This window comes from Procambarus clarkii, chromosome 20 (genome assembly GCF_040958095.1).
Source record: "Procambarus clarkii isolate CNS0578487 chromosome 20, FALCON_Pclarkii_2.0, whole genome shotgun sequence".
In the NCBI taxonomy this organism is placed as follows: Eukaryota; Metazoa; Arthropoda; class Malacostraca; order Decapoda; family Cambaridae; genus Procambarus; species Procambarus clarkii.
Window position 1 is genome coordinate 8,437,203 of NC_091169.1, and position 24,177 is coordinate 8,461,379.

The 24,177-nt window shown below is 45.5% G+C and overlaps 2 protein-coding genes across 2 annotated transcripts in view; both read left to right on the top strand.

Annotated features, from left to right (window-relative positions):
- The window catches only part of LOC123752586 (zinc finger protein 84-like), a 156,345-nt gene that overhangs the window by 24,302 nt on the left and 107,866 nt on the right, over positions 1-24,177 (top strand). The window lies entirely within an intron of this gene.
- On the top strand, positions 18,308-19,552 carry LOC138366679 (tigger transposable element-derived protein 7-like). Its single transcript, XM_069327946.1, has 3 exons — positions 18,308-18,793; positions 18,944-19,236; positions 19,342-19,552. Exons 1-3 carry the CDS (start codon positions 18,308-18,310, stop codon positions 19,550-19,552), a joined length of 990 nt encoding a protein of 329 aa, XP_069184047.1.

Here is a 24,177-nt window from a genome sequence, read left to right on the forward strand (position 1 = left end):
GGACGCTCGTAATCCGAGGTACCACTGTATCTGCACTTCAGCTTCAAATATGTTTATGGTAAAGGATCTAAAATGAAGCTTATATATCTGTCCTGAGACATATAAAACATTTATGTTTATTAATGTATTGATGTGAAATTAAAATTTTTCTGAGAGAGGGATGCTCCGGCGATCAGTCTGTGCGTGGTTGGAGCTCGGCGATTATAAAAACACATGTTTCTTCATTTGAACTTTAAATATGTCCATGGTAAAGTATTTAAAATGAAGCTTATATATATGTCTTTCTTGAGGTATATAAATCATTTACGATTATCAATGTACAGTATTTACGTGAACTGAACATAGTTCTGAGAGAGAGTACAGTGGTACCTCGGAATGCGATTGTCCCTGTATGCGAGGTTTTCGGAAGGCGAGGTGTATTTACTCCAAAAATTTGTCTCGGAAGGCGATGGTTACTTCGGAAGGCGAGTTTGGATGCGAGTTTGTTGGTACGCGTACAGCCGACCTAGCGCGTGGTGGTTCGGCGATCGTCGCCCCTCCGCCCCGCCGCCCCTCAGTTTATTATTGTCTCGCGCTCAGTGACTACCCCCACATCAATTCTTCTCGCGGATTTTCAGTGTTTTGTTGGATTTTTGGTGATTTGTCTATACAATTTGTTATTATATATCTCACCATGGGTCCCAAGAAAGCCAGTGGTAAGGATAAAGGCCAGAAAGCTCATGTGAGGATGACAATAGAGGAGAAACAAGAGATCATTCGGAAGCATGAGAACGGTACACGTGTTGTTGAACTTTGTAGGCAGTACAACAAAGCCACATCAACAATATGCACTATACTTAAGAAGAAAAATAAGATTATGGGTGCTAAAGTGGCAAAAGGAGTAAGAACATTAACGGCACAAAGACCACAAATACTTGAAGAAGTGGAAAAGTTGTTATTAATTTGGATACACGACAAGGAGTTGAGGGGTGATAGTGTTTCGGAGGCCATTATTTGTGAGAAAGCCAGGGTGTTGCACGAAGACCTTCTAAAGAATACCCCTGCAACGAGTGATGCAGATAAGAAAGAGTTTAAGGCAAGCAGGGGCTGGTTTGAAAAATTTAGAAAGAGAAGTGGTATCCATAGTGTTACAAGGCATGGGGTTATGTGATGTGATTATGGAAGGGGACTCCCCTTCCAAACAGTAACTCCTCTCCTCCTCCCCCCTCCTCACCATCTTCCATACGCCTACAGCACTTGACAGCAAGGTAAGTAATAACTGGAACACAGTTTTGTAGGTTTATTTAGATGAATTAGGTAAATTAGGTATAAAAATTTAGTTTGATGTGGGGTTTTTGGGGTAGTCAGGAACGGATTAATTCATTTCCCTTTATTTCTTATGGGGAAATTAACTTCAGAATGCGAGTTTTCGGAAGGCGAGGCGTCTCCAGGAACGGATTAAACTCTTATTCTGAGGTATGCCTGTAGCTCTGTCGATTGCTCTGTGCGGGGTTGGAGCTCGGCTGTTATAAAAATACACATACAGTATCTTTGCTGGAGTTTCAAATATGCCATTGTATGGTATTTAAAATGAAGCTTATATTTCTCTCTCTTGCGACGTATAAAACACTTACTATTACTAACGTATCTTCGTGAAATAAGCATTGTTCTGATATGAATATTGCGAGTTCTGAGCCTGACGAGTGATGAAAAATGCTACTTTTATACAACTACATATATCATTGGTTTTACTTAAAATATTTTTCTGGTAAAGGAGTTACATATAGATTGTTTCTGTCTTTCTTTTGACACACAAATAATTTTTATTTATCAAGTTATCAAGATGTTTTAAACAATTTTCATTTGGCGATCGTCTGTTTCAACATGGTTGCACATTTTTGGAATACATGGGTTGACCCAACTGATACTTGGGTCAGATTCCAATATGGTGTCAGACAAATGAAAAATACTGACAAATGACAAGTCAGAAAAATAAAAAATATATTCACCAGCCAGGACAGGAATTTGGTATGTGTATGGGTATGCAGTAGACAGATGTTAAAAAATTACCATTAAGCAATTGGTTAACATGAAAATTCCATTCTTTGCTTGAAAGCAATATGAATCTTGTTTGACAACTTGTAGACATAATGTACTGCTATCACCTGCCACATTAACCTCTAATCTGCACAAAACGTCATATGAAGTTGGACATAGAACTCAGTTTTTAAAATTTGCTGAATTGCTTTCAAATGTTTTGCAAATAATCTACTAAGCAAATGCTCAAACTTTGTCTAAATGATCACCAACGTAACTTTAACCCTTAAACTGCGCATGGCGTAAACTGCCCAAGGGTGCCAGGCCCGATTCAAATGGCCCACGGCTACACGGGGTTCACATTAGCTTCCTCAGGGCTCTTGTAAACAGACGCCATTTTTTTTTTAAATCGTGGGCAATATTCTCAGGTGTGAGAGGCACAGTACTGTTGGAGCAACCAAGGCTGGCGCACGCAGTCAGCTTGTGACCACAGCATCACCGAAAAATGTCAAAATAAATATATAATTGTTATTATTTAGCGATGACAATATTACAGATGATCCCTGACTGTGATATAAATAACCAGGGTTGTGACAATAGCAGGATTGTTGTAATAATTAGCGCTGTGGGAGGAGTGATGCTGAGAGACGGAGGGAGATAGCATTGTTTACTGATTGTGTGGCCACCTGTTATTGTTTGCATTCACCATACCAGCTCAGTGGTTCTCTATGGTGAACACAAATGTAGATACTTATATATAATGTGTGTAATAGTGTAATAACAGCAAAAGGATTATGCTGGGAAGAGCCTTTTGGGTGACGGAGGTGACGTCGTCTGCATGATTTATCTGGCTGTTTAGAGGGTGGCCACTATGCTCTTTGGGCGCACTACAAGCTTAGGTTTACAGTTATGGTGCATACAACATGTAGATACTTATATATAATATGTGTATATAGTGTAATAACACTGTAAACAGCATTGTTGAGGGAGAAAGTTTAGTGCGTGTGACCTTGAATGAGTGAGGAAGCCGCCAGCTGTGTGTATAGCGACGACTCTTAGTGCCTGAACTAACTTTATCAGCTCAGCTGTACAGTTGTGGTGAACAAAATATATACATACTTATATATAACGTCTGTATATAGTGTAATAACACCACAAATGGTATTGTTGGGGGAGAAAGTTTAGTGCGTGTGTTGAGGGGTGGCAGCGAGTGGTTGGCTGGTATGTGGTGGTAACTCTTCGTTGCTTTTCGACTCTCAATACCAACTTAGTGGTTCGTTATGGTGAACAAAACATGCAGATACTTATATATAACCTGTGTATAGAGTGTAATAACAGCAAAACTATTTGTTTATTGTTTTATGAACATAATTGAATCACTAATATGCACACCATACTTTTGAGTATAGTGATTATTCACCACTTTTATTATATAAATATATTACAATACACACTATTGAATAATATTACTGCAAAAAACTAAGAAAAAATCAATCGGAGACATGGAAATATTTAAGTGATAATATCTTTGTGGCAACTCCCACCTGTCGCTGACCAGCTCTGACGACCGCTCTGTCAACACCCACTTTTTGCCAGACTTCCTCGGTCAATTGCACCCAAAATATGTCACCTACGATTTGTTTTCCCATGCTCAGGGGCCACAAATTAACATGTTTAGAAGACGAAAAAAAAATTTGATTTTTTTTTTCTTGCGCACAGGGGTGTAAATGTCCTCAGGACCCCTGAGCAGTGGAAGGGTTAAAAACAAGAAAATAAAAAATAATTATAAAATTGAATATTGAAAACTTTAGATTTTGAAACAAGCTTCAAAAATATAAAATATCACTAATTATTCATTTTGTGTTATGCTCTCAGAATAGCAATGAATCTTCATTTTCATATACTGTATTTAGAATATAGGTTTTCAGTATAGTTTACTGTAAAAATAATCATAAATATGGCATTTGAAATATGCACCAAATTTAGACCAAAAAAATTATAACTCCAAATGTTTAGGGTTTATGAAAATTCCATTCTGTAGGGATTGTAGAACAGATAGCTGAGCACACTGTATGTAAAAATGGTGAGAATCGGTCAGAAACTGGATTTTTGAAGCTGACTCAAAGTTGAAACTCTAGTTTTAGAGATAATTGAAGTTGAAGTTATCGACAATGAATAAGGTAGTTATAATTCAGCAATTTACGTGATTATGTGATAATGAACAGTGTTTTGCATTCGTACTCGAATATGTGAAAGTTGTAGGTCAATATGCGTTGAAATGAAGTCAAGAAAAATAACCCCCACAATTGACTTGAGAATGATCCAGGATGGACTGAAATGTCGTCGTCCCTTCACTTTTTAGTATGTGGTTTGGTCAACAACACCCCCCAAAAAAACAAAATACAGGGTATAAGGATAATTATAATGATTTAGGGGATATATTTAGGGTATACTTTATATAAGTGATAAAGCCGAAATCTGTGCCCTAATCGTCGAAACAAAAAAGAGACAAAGAAAATAGAGTTTGATATCAGTGAAAAATCAGCCCCCCAAATATTGAAGTCCCAAGTTCTTCCAATTGTGACTAATTTATTTGTTGACCAATTTCATTCTATCTTCACATAGGGGAGAATATGCACTCTCCAAGATTTAGAGGTTACAACAAAGTCAAATAATAATCAAAGGAGAAAAAAACAAAAATCCCCTAAAAAATTTGTTTGAGGGGGACATTTATGAAAGTAACAGATAATAACATTGGGCAATGTACTTATATCATATATAACAAAATAGAGCATAATAACATAATACTCATTATTATTTGTGTTATTATGTATTACTCAGCAATGTTATAAAGGCACCAGCTGCATAGCCACTTTGTGGACACTTCTTACTACTATTCTTCTTCTTTGTGCATTAGGTGCTTGCATCTCTTCATTACTGAATTATTTCCCAGTTCTAGTTAATAGGAGCTGTTCTCCTTATCAACAAAACATTTTTTTTTTTTAAATTCGTCTAAAATCATTTTCTGAAAATATTTTGATGAAACTTTCACTACGCTGAAGCTATTAAGTTGGAGAATTGTTAAATATTTTTAAGTAATTTTTACATAATTCAAATATTTCTGGGGGAGCCCCGTCGGCTCCCCGGAGCTTTACCAGGCTGATGTGCTAATGTCAGACTTTGGCATCAGTCATGTGTATGGAGTTCTAGGGCCTACCGGGGACCACGGCCAGAACCTGGCCCCCTCAGAGAGGCAAGGGGAGCAATGGCCTATAGAAACCCCCATGTGGTTGGAAGCATTCTATGTCTGCCATCGACCGGGTCAAGCATCCAGAAAGGTAAGCATTCCAAAACAAACCCCTATTCTGGTTAAAATTGCTACCAAAAGCCAAACTAGTGGATAGAACTCTCCAACAGAAAACAAGCAAACTAGTATGACGTCACACGTCACCGCGCCACTGTCTGCGCAGCTCCCCCCTCCCCGGGAGGGGGAAGGGGGAGCCCCAGACCTCCCACGCCGGCTATCCACCCATCAGTTTTTTGGCTGATGCTATAGGCACCGGTTGTGTGCTCCGGCTCCAGTAGTTGTTTCAGCGCTGTACCTAGAGTGTGGTGTCTGTCTTCTAGGTGGTGCGTGAGCCGGGTGTGAGTCTCCAGTACTCGGGCTGCATGCGCCTAGGGTTCTCTTCCCTAGGTGCCCTGTAAGTACTGCCCTTGGGGCTTGGGGCCACCTTCCTCAAGTTCCTTGGGTTCTGCCCCTGCTAGGCTGTTTACTGCTTGGTTTTCGGCCGCTCTTTGTGTGCTCGGGTGTTCTGTCTCCCTTGTTTGCCTTAGGGTAAAGGGCAGTTTTGCACTGGTGGGGCGCAGGGTACTGTGCAGCTTGTCTTTACCAATCATGGCGGCCGGCTCTGTTCCGCTTGGGTACGCTGTCCTTTTGCGGGGTTTTCTTTTTCTTTTTGTTTATCTACCTGGTGGGGGGTCTGCCTTCGTTCTTGCTCCTTGTGTCCCTTGTGTTCTGAGTGTTTTTCTGGTGGTACCCCCTGCTAGGTTCCCGTGAGTGTACACGTCCCCGGGATTCAGCTCTTAGAAAGTTGTTTGGTAGCTTTGGGCGCCGGGTAGCAGTATCCTGCCTGGGATTACCTGAGCGCGAGTCCTCTTATAGTAAACGCTCGGGACCCTGGGAAACCTCTGGGGGCACGTGTGTCCGATGGATGTGACCCCAGAGTCCCCCCTCGCTTCCAGCGAGTTTGAGGGTTGCTTTCACCCCTTGTCTCTGGGTGACTCTCTGTTTTGCCTCTGGTGCCTGTGGGATCGGTGACACCTTCGACCCGGAGTCCTGAGAGTTTTGTTGCTCGTTGTGGCTCGGTTACCCAGTTGTGCTCACTAAGCGGGTGCGGGTGTAATGGGGGGTGGGGGAAATAGCTCTCTCTTGTCCATTATTACACCCCCCAGTTAACTAACGAGGCTGGGGAAAACAGCTCTCTCTAGTCCGTTATCCCGTCCCCAGTTAGCTAACTATTCTAGAACACCCTCAGAGTTCATACGGCAACCTCTCTCGTTCAACACCTTGTAACCTACTTATTCGACTACCTAGGTGCTGGGACTACAAGGCACCGTAACTTGATCAGCTACCCGAAACTCTAGAGAGAACTCTAGAAACACATATTTCTGCCACAAACGTATAAGAGAAACGATAGGAAAGAGATGAATAATGAAGTAATTAGTGAGGGTTTGGGGTGAGAGAGGTAGAGAGGTGGGAGGAGCGAGGAGGGTCGTCAACTGAAAGTGAGAGGTTGGAGAGGGGTGGAGGGAGAGGAGTAGATAGGTAGAAGTAGAAAAGTAGATAGTAGAAGAGTAGATAGAAGAAGAAATGCTGCCACCATCCATTCTAGACCATTACATACAAAACAAGGAATGGAACTTGTCTGTATCACCAAATTCTCAAAGATGTTAACATGAGGTCATTATTAGTCTGTTCCATCTGTATCATGTACTTATTAAAATCATGAACCCAGTAACCGCAGAGGCTTTCTCACCTCAACTCAAAAACTCTAGGGAACAAAGTCAAAGACAATTTAAATAATAAATTCATGTATTATATTTCACATAAGTATCATAATTTAAGCAATTCAAATGTTCAAGTTTAATATCCAAATTGAGTCATCATCCAAGAATTCGAGAACCCTACAATTTGACTGCCCCTGATCCTCACACAACCCTTATAAACACGACCAAGTCACCTTAACCCTTAAAGTGCGCATCACTTCATATGAAGTGTAAATCGTTTTACCAGTCAACTGCGCTTCACTTCATATGAAGTGTATGGGTACCGCGCACGATTTGAATGGCCCGCGGTGTAGCTGGGGGTCTCATACGCTGCCAAGGGGCTCTAGTAAACAGCGGCCATTTTGAAAAAAAATCCAGCTCACGATCCGATGGCATGGGAGGCCTCAGTTTAGCGAGAGTCACCATGGCGAGCGCACGGTCAAACGCCTCACGGGCACGCACCACTCAGTCCCTCACCCCAGAGCAAATAGCCCACGAATTATTCTCTGAAGGTGAAGAAAGTGTGTTTGACGATTCAGACAACGATGAGGATTATACACAGTTGTCGGGTGATAGCAGCAGCAGTGAAAGTGAGAATGACCGCCATGCCATGGCGAGGCCTATACGCTCTCCCATGCCTCCTCGCCCATTTTCTACCCCAATTCTACCACGACCTCACAGTTCCTGTGGATATTTTCTGTTTGAGGGTGACGAGTCAGAGGGAGGTGACTCCTTTTCTGGGTTTAGTGACTCAGATCAAAGTTTTATTGAGCCTGTGGCTGGTACCAGTGGTGTAACTGGGCGAGAAATTGTCGCGTCAGCAGCATCACGCCCGGCCAAGCGCCACCGCATGGCACCACATGAGGGACCAAGACCCTCGTGTTCACGTGCACCCACCTCACGTGCACGTAGCCGCCGTGCTTCTCGCAGACGGTATTCAGCTCCTGGTCGCCGGTATGCATCGCTTCCTCGCCGTCTTTCCTCTGCATCTCGCAGGACGCCTGGTGTACTTGAGTGGAGTGATGGTGACGATTTTATTCCTAATATTCCTCACTTTGACGATAAAGATGTAGGGATTACAAACCTTTTCCCTAATCAAGGTGAGGACATGGCTGAGATGGAATATTTTACAGCATTCTATGATGAACCACTCATGGAATACATTGTACACCAAACGAACCTGCATGCTGCTTACCTGATTGAGAGGGAAATCACAGAATTTTCACGACTGCAGCGTTGGAAAAATACCACAGTGGCGGAAATGTATGTGTTTTTGGCACTGTTTGTTGATGAAGCACTGTCACAAACATGCAATAAATGACTATTGGAGCAAGGACAAGACAACACCAACACCTTTATTCGGGAAATATATGTCACGAGACAGGTTTCAGATACTCCTCAGGTGTCTACATTTTGGAAGTGTTCAGGACCGAACACCTGATGATAGACTGTGGCGAGTGAGGCACTACATGAACGATGTTATTGGAAAATTCAGAGATTTTTACGTACCAGCACAGAAGCTGGTGGTTGATGAATCTCTCATACTTTTCAAGGGACGTGTTCCATTCAAACAGTACATTCCCTCAAAACGAAACCGATTTGGCCTGAAATTTTTTGTTCTTTGTGATTGTGAGACAGGATACGTGTTACACATGATTCTGTACTCGGCTAGTGATGTAGACATTCCCGGTAACGACGAACATGGATTCTCGGGGAGTGTAGTGAAGACCATCATGGCTCCGTGGATGAACAAGGGACACATTTTATACACAGATAATTACTATACAAGTCCCTTGCTAGCTCGGTTCTTGCTAGAAAATAGAACCGGATTGGTTGGTACAGTAAAGCCACAACGAAGGGAAATGCCTGTGTTTGACAACGACATTGCAGTTGGTGAGTGTCAGAGAAGGAAAAGTGATAACATTCTGTCAGTTCGGTGGAAAGACAAAAGAGAGGTGAACTTGTTGACAACAATTCATGATGGAACAATGGTGAACAGTGGGAAAGTGAGCCATAAAACAAACGCACCACTATATAAGCCAGACTGTGTTTTAGACTATAATATCAACATGCGGTTGATTGATAAATCAGACATGATGATTGGCACTGCAGAGTGTGTGCGGAAGACATGTAGGTGGACGAAAAAAGTGTTCTTCCATTTTGTGGACATGAGCATGCTGAACTGTTTCAACATGTACCTTGTGAGAACTGGACGTAAGCCCACTTTCCGTGACTTTGTATTTGATGCTGCAATACAGTTATTAGGAAAGTTTGCAAAAGATGTCCCAGGTATTCAGCGGCCCATCATAAACCCACTGTTGCAGCATGCTGGTACTCCACGCCTCGCTCACACTGAAGGCTTCCTAGCACACAAACTTAAGTATTTGCCACCTGGTGTGAAGCGTGCAATAGCCCAACGTGATTGCTTGGTGTGTAAAACAACGACACGTAGAGACAAGAAACGGAAGCTTGTGCAAACATGGTGTGAAACGTGCGGTATCCCATTATGTGCTGTCGACTGCTTCAATGACTACCACAGTCTAGAAATTTTCTAAGTGTGCTTCAAAGTGTGTATAGCGTGTGCGAGTGTGTAAATATGTAAACATATAAGCAGATAGCGTGTGCGTGTGTGTAAATATATACAAATATAAGCAGAACATACAATATAATAGACTGTAATGACATATTATATTGCCGTAATTGAAAACATTTGTGTGCGCCTGTGTATACTCAAATATGCAACAATTATTGATACAAAATATGTTCAAACAGTATTTGAAACACAATTAGTGAAAAAAAATTAGATAAAATGCGCTTAGACATTGTAAATAAATAGCGCGAAAATATATTTGTGGCAACTCTGGCTGTTTGAGGACCGCGCGCAACACCTCCCGGGCGTGTACTGCATGAGCGAACATGCAGATTGTGACGTCATCACCGAGCTTCTCGGCTCTATTGCAACAAAAGTAAGTACAATAGAATTTTTTTTTTATTTTTCCCGTGATCAGTGAACAGAACTTAACAGATTAGCAAAAAAAAATTTTTTTTTTTTTTTTTCAAAATGACATGCGCCTGTGTGGATAGCAGGATATTAGACCCCAAGCATGTTAAGGGTTAATGTTCAACTCACCAAGTGTCTGCCTATAGCTGGATTGAGAGGGAGGGGGGGGGAGTCTGCAGTTATCAGGCAGCGTCACCCCCTGTCCGGCGACAGCCTAACTCAACGGCTGGCCTCTGCTCTGGTCTGCTGGCTGGTCTCCTATTCTTCTCTCCTATGCTCTCTCCTTCAGTATATATTGGGAAACCTAGTAGCTAACTCCACCCACAAGTAGATAGCCTCAGGCGCACTACCAAGCCACTTCTTAAACGTTGGCATGTTTGAAGACTACCAGGCTACAATTATCAGATTAGCAAAAGCAAGGTGAAATTTGCATGACTTGACCTCAGGTCAACTTGAGGTCATTAACGCTTACAGGTGCAAGTCTCAGGCCGACAAACTGGCGCCTCTCAAATCTTTGTCTCTGACTCATGTATCTCTATGTATGTATTAAGTACAACTAAACAAAACACCTTATAGTGTTACACGGGCAGCAGGGGCGTTGCACTTGAGCCTTGGTGGTGGCAACGCTCTCGTTTGTTTGCTCCCCGGGAGCCCCGGGGCTGCCCCGTTTTTGGTTCGTGTTGGGACTTGAGGGTGTTGGTTGCTTTGGTTCCTTCCACGCCCCTTGTTTTTCCCCTGGATCCTCCCTTCCTGCCTGCATCCGGTTCCTTACCGTCTGTGGATTCGGGGCGGGGTTTGATGGTTTTGAGACTCGGGGAATTCCCTTTCCGGGGTAGTGACAGGGGCATTTGAGCCTGTTCCTCCAGCCGTGTTGTAAGAGTCTGCCAGTGGGCTCCCTTCCTTAGTGTTTTCGCGGCTGCCCCGGTTTTCTGGTATGGCCGGGGCTTTTGGGGGATGGCTTGGACCCCGGGCCTGTCATGTAGGTTCCCGGAGCTGGGGAGGGGCTGAGTTGTGGGGCCTTGGCCCCGTAGGACCCCGTGGGGTTTTTTCTCCCTCTCTAGGCGGGGCTTGTAGTTACGCGGAGTGGGGTTTTTCCTTCCCACTCGCCGTACATTTTGTTGGGCGTCGGCCCCTCCCCGGGCTCGGTTCCTTGGCCTTTGAGTCGGTTGGTTCCATCCTGTGGGTGGATGCTCCCCCTTTTCTGGGGGGAGCCCCGTCGGCTCCCCGGAGCTTTACCGGCTGATATGCTAATGTCAGACTTTGGCATCAGTCATGTGTATGGAGTTCTAGGGCCTACCGGGGACCACGAGCCAGAACCTGGCCCCCTCAGAGAGGCAAGGGGAGCAATGGCCTATAGAAACCCCCGTGTGGTTGGAAGCATTCTATGTCTGCCATCGACCGGGTCAAGCATCCAGAAAGGTAAGCATTCCAAAACAAACCCCTATTCTGGTGAAAATTGCTACCTAAGCCGAACTAGGGAATAGAACTCTTCAACAGAAAACAAGGAAACTAGTATGACATCATACGTCACCGTGCCGCTGTCTGCGCAGCTCCCCTCTCCCCGGGAGGGGGAAGGGGGAGCCCCAGACCTCCCACGCCGGCTATCCACCCATCAGTTCTTCGGCTGATGCTATAGGCAATGGTTATGTGCTCCGGCTCCAGTGGTTGTTTCAGCACTGTACCTAGAGTGTGGTGTCTGTTTTCTAGGTGGTGCGTGAGTCTCGGGGAATTCCCCTTCCGGGGTAGTGACGGGGGCAATGTGGGCCTGTTCCTCCAGCCGTGTTGTATGAGTCGGCCAGTGGGCTCCCTTCCTTAGTGTTTTCACGGCTGCCCCGGTTTTCTGGTACGGCCGGGGCTTTGGGGGAACGGCTCGGCCCCGGGGCCTGTCGTGTAGGTTCCCGGGGCTGGAGAGGGGCTGACTTGGGGGGCCTTGGCCCCGTTAGGCCTTGTGGGGGTTTTTATCCCCCTCTAGGCGGGGCTTGTGGTTACGCGGAGTGGGGTCTTTCCTCCCCACTCGCCGTACGTGCTGTTGGACGTCGGCCCCTCCCCGGGCTCGGTTCCTTGGCCTTTGAGTCGGTTGGTTCCGTCCTGTGGGTGGATGTTTCCTCCCCCCCTTTTTGGGACGGTGTTTTTGTCATGTTTCCCCGTTCGATGGGGTTCTGCGTGACTTCTGATCTCGGGTGCGCCTGCGCCTTCGTGTGCCTTCGGGACTAGCGTTGGCTTCTGTGTTCTCGAGGGTACGGGAAGGTTTTTCGCTACTTCCCGCATTATTGGAACGTCTGTCGGCTCCTCGTACTTGTCGCCCTGTTTGGCTACTTGTCGCCCGGTTGGGCTACTTGTCGCCCGGTTGGGCTACTTGTTGCCCGGTTGGGCTACTTGTCGCCCGGTTGGGCTACTTGTCGCCCGGTTGGGTTCCTTTTTGGGCTCTTTGCTTCTTTGGCCGGTTTTCTTGTTCCTGCTTCCTCTTTTGGCTCCTTTTCTCGTGCAGTAGTCCTGGCTGGCGCCTTCCCGCAGGGCGGGTGTGCGGTTCGGCCAGCGTGTTATGCGCATGCGCCGTGGAGTTTGTTTTGGTCTGGGCGGTGTTTCAGTGCTGGGGTTTGGCGCCCTTTTTTGCTACAGTGCTACGCCTCTTGTTCTTCTCCCTGGCTGCGGTATGTGCCCCTTCGCGCCGGGGGTGTCCTGGTTCCCAGTTGTGGGGAGGACACCGCGGTTTTCCCTGTGTCATGGGTGTCATTACCTAAGTAATGACACCCATGACACAGGGAAAACCGCGGTGTCCTCCCCACAACTGGGAACCAGGACACCCCCGGCGCGAAGGGGGTGTGGACCGCCTCCTTCGCCTCTCCGTTCTCCTGTGGGTCCGGCTCTGGCGTCTTCACCTGGCGGTGCTCCCAAGTTCTTCTGGGCACAGTTGAGTCGTGTCAAGTTTGTGCCACCATTCGCCAGGTGAGTTTCTGCGGTCTGGCGTCTTTTGGCCGGGCGCTGGATGCGGCGGTGTTTATATACCTGTCTTTATTTAGGTATATTTTGTACGACTGAGACCGTTCGCACACCAGTGACTGTCCCTTTATCACCCCTTCCTGTCCCCCTCATGTGCATGTCCAACCCATGCTGGAGTCATTCAGGGGACCCTCCCTTTTTAATGTTGTGAGGTGTGGGGGTTGTAGGGTTGGTTCTGTACTCACCTGGTAAGGCTCCTGGCTGTGCTTGCAGGATTTGAGCTCTGGCTCTTGGGTCCCGCCTATCTGGTAGAACTTGCGGGATAGTACCAGTGGAGTGCAGTGGTGCTGTTGGCACTTTTGGGGAACACTGTATTACCATCAGTGGTCTGTGCTTGTTACACGACCTACGACCTACTTGCGAGCATAAGCCTTCTTGCTGGTTCGTCCGTGGACTTCCAGGGCGCACTGGCCTGTTTTCGTATGGCAGTTCCGGCCCGTCCACAATATGTGGACGGGCCCGGCCCGGCCACATATCCGTTTCGGATATGTGGGCCGGTGGACTGCTCCTCGCAGCTGCCTGGTGGGCCATCCTCTGGCCGGTCTGGCCTGACCTTGGGCCGGGCTTCAGGTGTAAAAGAGCTCCCAGCAGGTATCGAGCGGGGTTTCTCCGCCGTCGGTCGCCTGGTGCAGGTTTCTGGGCCTGCAGGGTTTTGTCGTGTCTCCGTTGGCCCTGTCTGGGGTCGGCCTGCTCCGTTCTCTGCCTTTGCAGAGGGGAGTTGCTATTTATATGTTGCATGTTGCAGTGGTGCCTGTTGCGGCTGCTGCACGTGTGCATTGGTACCGTGTTTCACGGTGGCGTGTCCTTGTTCCTGTGTCCGGTTGTGGAGTGGCACTTTGCTGCCGTTTTGTGCCTGGGGATTGCGTGGGGTTTTTGTCCCTGCCTGATTGTCCACCCCTGGTTGTTCTCCTGGGTTTTTTTGTGCTTCTGCTCTTTCTTCCTGCCTCCTCTGCAGCAGGGATGTTCTGCGTGTGTTCTTAGGCGTTGGTCAGCCTGTGTCCTGTGATGTGCTTCTTTGTCTCGGTCTATTGCAGTTGTTCGTGCCCCTTGGTTTGGGCCCTGTTCTGGCGGCGACCCTTCCGCCTTCTTTGGTTTTCCTAGCTTGCCCTGCCGTTTTTTTTTTTTTGGGGGGGGGGGGTCTTGCGATGTCTCGCGTCGGACCCGTTTCTGAACTCCTGGCGGGCTTGCATGCTTTGGGGAGTTTTTCTGTTCGGCAGACGTTCCATCTCCTTGTGCCGCCTGGGTTTCGGTGGTCGCGCCCGAGATCTTCTCGCGGCTCCGCCTTTTCCTGGGCTCGGGGGGGGGGGGGGCCTTTTCGGGGCTGCTTATGTTCTGCCTCGTGGTCTCGCCTCCGGTTGGTGGTCGGGTGGCTTCGTGGTAGGTGTCCCACCTGCGTGCTTCTCTTGGCGGCAGTATGGGGTATTTTGGCGGTCCTTCCTTTTCCTGTCCCTTCTTAGGTGGTTACTCTTGTTGGCTTGGTTTACTCTCGGCTTGGTTTTCTAGTGGGGGTTGGGGGCCGTCGTCTTGCCACATACTGTCGCCTCTTTTCGTGCGGCGCAGGCGGAGCCGCTTCAGCTTGCTTTCGGTCTTGGTGTTGCTTCTGCACCGTTAGTCAGCTGTCTTGTGCGTCGTTTCACCTCCGGCCTGTTCGTGCGCCACTTGCACCATCCTGGTCTCTGGTCAGCGTGCTCTGTCTTCTCTTCGGTTGGTAGTGCCCCTTCGGTTCCTGTGTGTTTTTTCGTCGGCTCTTTCCTTTGGGCCTTTGCCTCTGGGGGTCGAGTCGCTGAGTTTTCTTGCTCCTTCGGTTTTAGCGTTTTGGTTGTTTGATGGCAGCAGTCTCCATCTTTTCTGGCGCGGGGTGGGGCTGCTGCATTCTGGAGGGGTCCAGGGTTTGTTGGTGCTTCGTTGGTCGGGCCGGGGGTGTGTCGTTTTTGTGTTCAGTGGCGGCCCTCCACTGTTGTTTGCTTGCCACGGCGTTTGGGTCCGGAGCGCGTTTTGCGTTGATCCGGTTCTGTTCTTCCCGGTTCGCGGGTGATAGTGTCCCGGGTGGTCAGCCGTGTTCTTGCGGCTAAGCTGCCTGTGTTCTTCCCTCATGCCTGTGGCGTTCGTGGCTTTGCTGCTCTCGCTGCCGTCTGGGCGACGTGGCCTTGCAGTCTTTCGGGCATGGATTTTTGGTGTTCGTGCAGGGGCCTTGCTGCTCGTGGTTCTAGTGTTGTTCCCGGGATTTTCGGGGCTGTGGCACCTTGGGTTGGCGTTTGCTGCCGGTTGTCTCGCCTCCTTGGGGGGTGCGTGGTGTCCGCCTCCCGGTTTTGTCCCTTTAGACCTTCCTCTGTGGGTAGTTAGCTCTGGGGAGCCGACGGGGCTCCCCCCAGAAAACCAGCGTTGAATGTAATGAAACGCCATTTTCTGGGTGAGACCCGGAGGCTCCCCGGCAACCCTCCCTCCCTCCGGTCGGCGTTTTTCGCGTGTTTTGACATCCAGCCTCAGAACTGATGGGTGGATAGCCGGCGTGGGAGGTCTGGGGCTCCCCCTTCCCCCTCCCGGGGAGGGGGGAGCTGCGCAGACAGCGGCGCGGTGACGTATGACGTCATACTAGTTTCCTTGTTTTCTGTTGAAGAGTTCTATTCACTAGTTCGGCTTAGGTAGCAATTTTCACCAGAATAGGGGGTTTGTTTTGGAATGCTTACCTTTCTGGATGCTTGACCCGGTCGATGGCAGACATAGAATGCTTCCAACCACACGGGGGTTTCTATAGGCCATTGCTCCCCTTGCCTCTCTAAGGGGGCCAGGTTCTGGCTCGTGGTCCCCGGTAGGCCCTAGAACTCCATACACATGACTGATGCCAAAGTCTGACATTAGCATATCAGCCGGTAAAGCTCCGGGGAGCCTCCGGGTCTCACCCAGAAAATGGCGTTTCATTACATTCAACGCTGGTTTTTTGGGACGGTGTCTTCGTCATGTTAACCCTGTTCTTGGGGTTCTACGTGACTTCTGGTCTCGGGTGCGCCTGTGCCTTTGTGTGCCTTCGGGACTGGTGTTTGCTTCTGTGTTCTCGAGGGGTCGGGAAGGTTTTCGCTACTTCCCGTATTATTGGAACGTCTGTCGGCTCCTAGTCCGGATTGCCGTTTTGGGCTACTTGTAGCCGGTTGGGCTGCTTGTAGCCCAGTTGGGCTGCTTGTGGCCCAGTTGGGCTGCTCGTGGCCCAGTTGGGCTGCTCGTGGCCCGGTTGGGTTCCCTTTGGGCTCTTTGTCTTTGCTTCGTTGGCCGGTTTTGTTGTTCCTGCTTCCTCTGTTGGCTACTTTTCTAGTGCAGTAGTCCTGGTTGGCGCCTTCCCGCAGAGCGGGTTGTGCGGTTCGGCCAGCGTGTCATGCACATGCGCCGTGGAGTTTGTTTTGGTCTGGGCAGTGTGTTTCAGTGCTTGTGTTTTGCGCCCTTTTTTCTCGGGAGCTTTGCCTCTCGCTCTTCTCCCTTGCTCCGGTATGTGCCCCTTCGCTCCGGGGGTGTCCTGGTTTCCAGCTGTGGGGAGGACGCTGAGGTTTTCCCTGTGTTATGGGTGTAGGTCGCCTCCTTCGCCTCTACCCTGCTCTCCTGCGTGTCCGGCTCTGGCTTCTTCACCTGCCGGTGCTCCCAGGATCTTCTGGGCACTGTTGGGCCGTGTCACGTTCGTACCTCCGTTCGACAGGTGAGTGTGTGAAGGGTGTTGCCACAAATATATTTTCAATTATTTGTTTTATGTATTTCCAATGTGATTTTATTTGTTTTTTTATCATATATGATGCATATTTGTGTCCTTTACAATATGTATACAGTAGAACGTTCATAATGTTCCCTGGAACTGTGGTACATGTGTCAGTAATGTGTTCACAATAAATGTTTATTGTTGCAATATTACCTGTTAAAAATTCACTAAAATTACAATATGTACAGTTTCACACATTATTTACACAGTAACACTGTATTACACACTCAGTGCTTCGGAAGTGAGTAATAATCAATGAAGTAGTCCATGGTACACAGAGCGACTTCGCTCTCAGTGCACCAGGTACAGATAAATTTTTGCTTCCTGTTTCTTCATTCTGTGTGCTTACAAATAACGCTCTCACGTACACCCTTGGCTTTAGTACTTGTAAGTTGTATGTAGCAAAGCTTGTAAAGCATAAGGTAGTAAAGATTATAGGAAAAGATCAATTTGTAAGGTAGTCTTGAAAAGATTGCTTTGTATGGTCCCACACAGGAAGAGATTCAGCTTGCCTCAAAGAGTGTCCGTCAGTCAGGAAGAGATTCAGGTATATTTGAAAATATCTATGGAAAACACCACCATGGAAGCCGCTAACACTGTTCATCTATGCTACTTGTATCAGATACATCATCACTGAACGCAGAAAACGATTCATCTATGTATCATCTAAATAAATTGGAGATAGCATAGGATTGCAAGGGTGATGCTCAAAGCTACAACTGGATACGCTCGCTGTATCGTCCTCATAGGTGCTGTATCACTTGCATCCTACCTTTGTGTTAGGTCCTTATTACACCTAGCTTCACCAATATTATGACCCTTATGGTCTTCAAAATATAAGGTTTGAATTTCACTGACAGAGCGTTATCTTTCAGTTATCTTTCAACACCGCGTCGGACAGGTGTTTGGGAGTCAGAGGGGCATGTGCCACCCATGGTTGCTCATTCAATACTAACTCAGCCAGCAGCCCTAGGGCATTCTGGGAATTTTTTCCAAGATTGCTGCCTCTCACTGGAGGTCCTAAGAGTCCATTTCGTACACAACCAACCTCGTACACATTTAGAATTGGTGCCGAAAAATCAAAAAGTTTTTTTTTTTTTTTTTTTTTTTTTTTTTTTTTTTTTTTTTTTTTTTTTTTTTTTTTTTTTTTTTTTTTTAGATATATACAAGAGGTGTTACATTCTTGTACAGCCACTAGTACGCATATCGTTTTGGGCAAGTGCCTGGAATACGATCCCCGCCGCGAAGAATCGTTGTTACAACCAAGTACACATTTTACTGTTGCGTTAAACAGAGGCTACAGTTAAGGATTTGCGCCCAGTAAATCCTCCCCGGCCAGGATACGAACCCATGACAAAGCGCTCGCGGAACGCCAGGCGAATGTCTTACCACTCCACCACGGAGACTCGGTTGGCACAGTTTCCCGCCGACCGAGAATACTCGGTTGGCGCAGTTAAGTGGTTAAAATATGTGAGAACAACAGTGTGTGCTACTTCTGGTGCTGTATGTTCGAGAAAAACAGAAAATTTGGTCAGTATCCACAATTGGATGCTGAAGTGTATAAGTGGTTTATTCAGCACCGCACAATTGGCATGGCAATACGATTTGAAGAGCTTAAAGTTGCAGCAAGTAAACTTGCCATTCAATTAGGTATAAAAGATTTCAATGCAAGTGATGGGTGGGTTAGAAGATTTAAGGCTCGGCATAACATTTCAAACATCAAAAAAATTTCTGGTGAGGCGTCAAGTGCTGATCCCACTAATGTTGATTCATTCAAGGCTAAATTAAACAAGTACATTGTCAGTAATAATTTAAGCAAATATCAAGTATATAATGCTGACGAGACTGGGTTTATGTGGCGAGCTGTACCAAGTACATCCTTAACCAGTAGGATGCAAGAAAATATTCCTGGACGTAAGATAAGCAAGGAACGACTCTCAGTCTTGCTCTGTGCTAATGTTGATGCCTCTCACAGGACAAAATGTGCCGTGGTAGGCAAGTCTAAAAATCCTCGAGCCTTAAAAAATATAATGCAGACACTACTCGTAATATATTATAGTTCTAAGAAATCATGATTTAATCAAACAGTATTTATGGACTGGTTTGAAAACCACTTTTGCAAAGAAATTATAAAATAACAGATCAACAAATGTGGAATAAAGGCCAGTGAGGTTAAGGCATTGTGGCTGCTAGATAATGCCTCTGCTCATTCCATTAGCAAGTTAATTTCAAGGGACTGCAGAATAAAATGCATGGCACTTCCACCAAGCACAACATTCTTGATCCAGCCCATGGACCAAGGTGTTATCCTTGCTGCTAAATGTGTGTACCAAACAGCAATGCTTGAAGATGTTTTAGTTGTTTTACCTAGCGAGGAAGATGAATTGACAGGAAAGGATACAAAGGCTCAAAGAACACTAGAAAATCAAAAAAGGTAAACAATTTGGGAAGCAATATTCCACTGGGCTAGGCTTTGGAATAAAGTGAAAGAAACCACACTAACAAATTTGTGGAAGAAACTGTTAACAGTGAGGCCTAGATGTGAAGCAGCAGTATCTGATAGTGAATTAGATGGTTTTGAAAATGAAGCCAATGATTTTGAAGGGTTTGAAGAAATGATCCAAACAATGTTGCTTCAAGCTGGTCAGGGTGTACAAGTGAATGATATCAATCTATGGTTAGGAAATGATTACAATCCTGGTTATGAATTGTTAACTGAAGAACAGATTGCTCAGTGTTCTTGGAAATGACTCTGATGACTGATGATGACTCGGACGATGTTGGTGAGGTTCTGCCTAGAGGTGTCGGATATCAGAAAAGATTGGAACAAATTGAGGAGTGTAATCGTAAGGAGAAAATCGTAAGTGACATATGTTGCCTGCTATAGAGCGGGGAAGTCTAGCAAAAACAGGCGCTGACTCAGCATGCGTCCCAGGTGGTCTGTTGCTCTTCAGCTGTAAGGCAGGCGTGGCCACAAAGAGACAATTACCTAATTATTTCAAAGTCTCTGGTTGATTTTCCGTATTTTTTGTGCTGTAATATTATTCAATAGTGTGTAGTGTGATATATTTATATAATAAAATGAGTGAATCATCGCTGTACTCAAAAGTATGGTGTGCATATTGTTGATTCAATTATTATGTTCATCAAACAGTGAACAAATACTTTGTCGGTTATTACACTATATACACAGGTTATATATAAGTATCTGCATGTTTTGTTCACCATAACGAACCACTAAGTTGGTATTATGAGTCAAAAAGCAACGAGGAGTGACCGCCACACCAGCCAGCCACTCGCTGCCACTCAGTCCCTCAAGACCTCACTTGCCCACATTCTCCTCCCACCATATTGTTTTTTCTTTATTCACTATATACAGACGTTATATATAAGTATCTACATTCGTGTTCACCATAACGAACCACTAAGTTGGCATGCTGAGTGGCAGTGGAATTGGCAGCCCGCCACTGGGTGCTACTTCCTCCCTCACCTCACCTGACTCGCCCACATTCTCCTTCCACAATACTGTTTTTGCTTTTATTCATTATATACAGACGTTATATATAAGTATCTGCATGTTTTGTTCACCACCCCTGTACAACTAAGTTGATATAGATAGTTCAGGCACTAAGAGACGTTGCTACACACAGTCAGCTGGTGGCTGCTTCCCTCACACATTCAAGGTCAGACGCACTAAAATTTCACCCCCAACAATACTGTTTGTGGTGTTATTACACTATATACAGATGTTATATATAAGTATCTATATGTTTTGTTCACCATAACTGTTCAATAAGCTGGTATAATGCCCAAAGAGCATAGTGGCCACCCCTACCAACATGACAAATCATGCAGTTGTTGCCACACCCATCACCAAAATGTGCTTCTCCCTCACACTCCTTTTGCTGTTATTACACCGTATATACTCTTTATATATATGTATCTACATTCGTGTTCACCATAAAGAATGCTGAGTGTCAGCCAGTGGCAGCCTGCAGCTGGCTGCCACTCCCTCCCTCCCTCACCTCACCTGACTCGCCACTATTCTCCTCCCACCATGCTGTTTTTGCTTTTATATACAGATGTTATATATAAGTATCTGCATGTTTTGTTTACCATAGCAAACAACTAAGCTGGTATAGTGAGTCCAGACAGTAAAAGGTGGTCACACAGTCAGCAGGCAATGCTACCTCCCTCCCCACCAAGATTACTTCTCCCACTACAGCGCTAATTATTACAACAATCCTGCTATTATCAGAATCCTGGTCATTTTTATCACAGTCAGGGGTCTTCTGTAATGATATCATCACTAAATAATAGCATGAACATGTATATTATGGCATTTTTAGGCGTTGCTGTGGTCACAAACTGAGCAGTAGTGCTGTGCGCTCATGCTGCGTGCGTTAGGCTTGGTGGTTCACTCAATTCTGAGGCCCTCACACCCGGGAATTTGGCCCACGATTTTTTTTATAAAATGGCATCCGTTTACAAGAGCCCTGAAGAAGGTACTCACCTAATTGTACTCACCTAATTGTGCTTGGGGGGGGTTGAGCTTTGGCTCTTTGGTCCCGCCTCTCAACTGTCAATTAACTGGTAATTACCTAAGTGTAATTATCTAAGTGTAGTTACAGGATGAGAGCTATGCTCATGGTGTCCCGTCTTCCCAACACTCTTTGTCATATAACGCTTTGAAACTACTGACGGTCTTGGCCTCCACCACCTTCTCACCTAATTTGTTCCAACCGTCCACCACTCTGTTTGCGAAAGTGAATTTTCTTATATTTCTTCGGCATCTGTGTTTAGCTAGTTTAAATTTATGACCTCTTGTTCTTGAAGTTCCAGGTCTCAGGAAATCTTCCCTATCGATTTTATCAATTCCTGTTACTATTTTGTACGTAGTGATCATATCACCTCTTTTTCTTCTGTCTTCTAGTTTTGGCATATTTAATGCCTCTAACCTCTCCTCATAACTCTTGCCCTTCAGTTCTGGGAGCCACTTAGTAGCATGTCTTTGCACCTTTGTCTTTAATCTGTACACCTTTGGTGTACAGATTCCTGAGCCTACTGGGCTCTATCATATCTACATTTGAAACTGTATGGAGTCAGCCTCCACCACATCACTTCCTAGTGCATTCCATTTATTAATTACAGGGGTACCTCGGTTTAAGAGTTTAATCCGTTCCTGGAGACGGCTCGTATTCCGAAGCTAATTTCCCCATAAGAAATAATGGGAAATGAATTAATCCGTTCCTGACTATCCCAAAAACCCCACATCAAACTAAATTTTTATACCTAATTCATTTAAATAAACCTACAAAACTATGTTCAAGTTATTACTTACCTTGCTGTTGAATGCTGTAGGCGTATGGAAGATGGTGAGGAGGGGGGGAGGAGGAGAGGAGTTACTGTTTGGAAGGGGAGTCCCCTTCCATTATCACATCAGGCAGTGAGGACCTTTCTGGTGTGCACTTCCTGGCACGTTTTATCTGAGTGCCACTAGGTCCTGGTTGAGGCTCACTGCTCGATTTTCTCACCATAAATCTGTCCATGGAAGCTTGCTTTTCCCTTCTTCGCAAGCTGTCTCTGTAGTAAGGCTTCACATTGTCATTGAAAAGATTAAGGCAACGGCCTACTACAGCTTTCTCTGGGTGAGTCTTTTCAACAATTGTTTGAATCTCTTCCCACATCTGACACACAAAAGGTGACACCCCTAGGGTCAACACTTGCAGCAGAGGAGCTCCAGCATATTTCAACAATCCTAAGTATTGTAGTACAGGTTGATGGTAGTGAGTGGTGTCCTAGAGAACATAAAGGTATAGTGCTCTTGAAAAATAGGTGAGATAACAGGAAAGTGCTAAGGAAAGTGAAAAATCGGATGAGAAAAAATTGCCCTAGTGTTTACAGTGCAGAGAAGAACATTCAAGATGGCCACTGGCAAGGGGAAAAACAAAACAGAGCTTGATTTTGAGGGATTCAATGAAGAAAGCATTGATATTAGCAGTCTACATAACAAGTTGGTAAATTTAGATACTATAGTGAACTCTCTTGTAGAAATAATTAGTAAATTGAAAGAAAGTAATGACCATTTGAATAGCAAAGTTTTATGTCTTGAGGGTTTAGTGAAAGACTTGCGCAAGGATAAGAATCAATTGGAAACAAATTGCAAAGCCATGGAAGAAGAAAATAAACTCTTAAAAATAGCTTTGGAAGAAGTTAAAGTAAATTTAAACATAAATGACTACAGAAGGTTAGGCAAGGAAATTCAACAGGAGAAACAGCTTTTGTCAGCACAGATGGAGGAAGTTACACAGGAAATAGAACAGTGCAAGAAAGATATGCAACTCACTTATGCACAAGTGGCCAAGGAGAAGGAAAAAATAGAAGAAGCAGTAAAGGAAGTCAAACACTGCAGCAACCAAGATAAAACAAACATTAGGCTGGAAGTGAGAAAAGAATTGGCATTAAATCCGAAGTTGGTGCAAAACACAGTTGATTGGAGTAAGTCCCTGATCATTTTTGGCTGCAAAGAAAAGGCGATAACATCTAGGTCAGAAAGAGCTGTAGAAGAAGCTAAAGTAGTAGATAAAATTGTTGGCCTCGTGGAAGGTCTTACAACCATAGAGAATGTGTGCGACTACAGGAGAATAGGCAGGTACGTAAAAGGGAAAGATCGACCTTTGAGGATCACCCTAAACGGTGCCAAACAGATGGAAGAAGTACTAAGGAATGCTAGAAAATTGCAAAGTGATGAGGATGGGAAAGGGTGGTCGTTAAGACGAGATCTTTCAAAAGAAGATAGGGAGAAGCTGAAACTGAACCTCGCTGAGGCAAAACATTTAAATGAGAGCAGGAATCAAGAAGAAATAAATTTTTTTTTCTACAAAGTGATAGGGGTAGGCAAACCAGTAAAGTGGTACATAAAGGCAAACCAACAAAATCAATAGAGAGAGGGGGAGTGAAGAATAAGGAGAGGGGGAACAAGTTCCTGAAGATTGCATACACCAACATAGATGGAGTGAGATCGAAGATACTGGAGTTAAGTGATGTAATACAGCTGCAGACACCAGACATTGTTGCACTCACGGAGACAAAACTTGAAGATGTAATTTTAAATGAGGTCATATTCCCAAGGGGCTACTCAATTTGGAGACGGGACAGAAAAATTAGGAAAGGTGGTGGTGTTGCTGTGCTGGTAAAAGAACACCTAAAGGTGAATGAAATAATGACTGCCAATCCACAAGAAGTTGACATAATAGCACTAGAGATCTGCCATGAGGATGATAAACTAATGATAATAAATGCATATAGTCCACCGCCAAGCAGCACATGGTCAAAGGAGGAGCTAGATAGTAAACGTGAAGGTCTTATAACAATA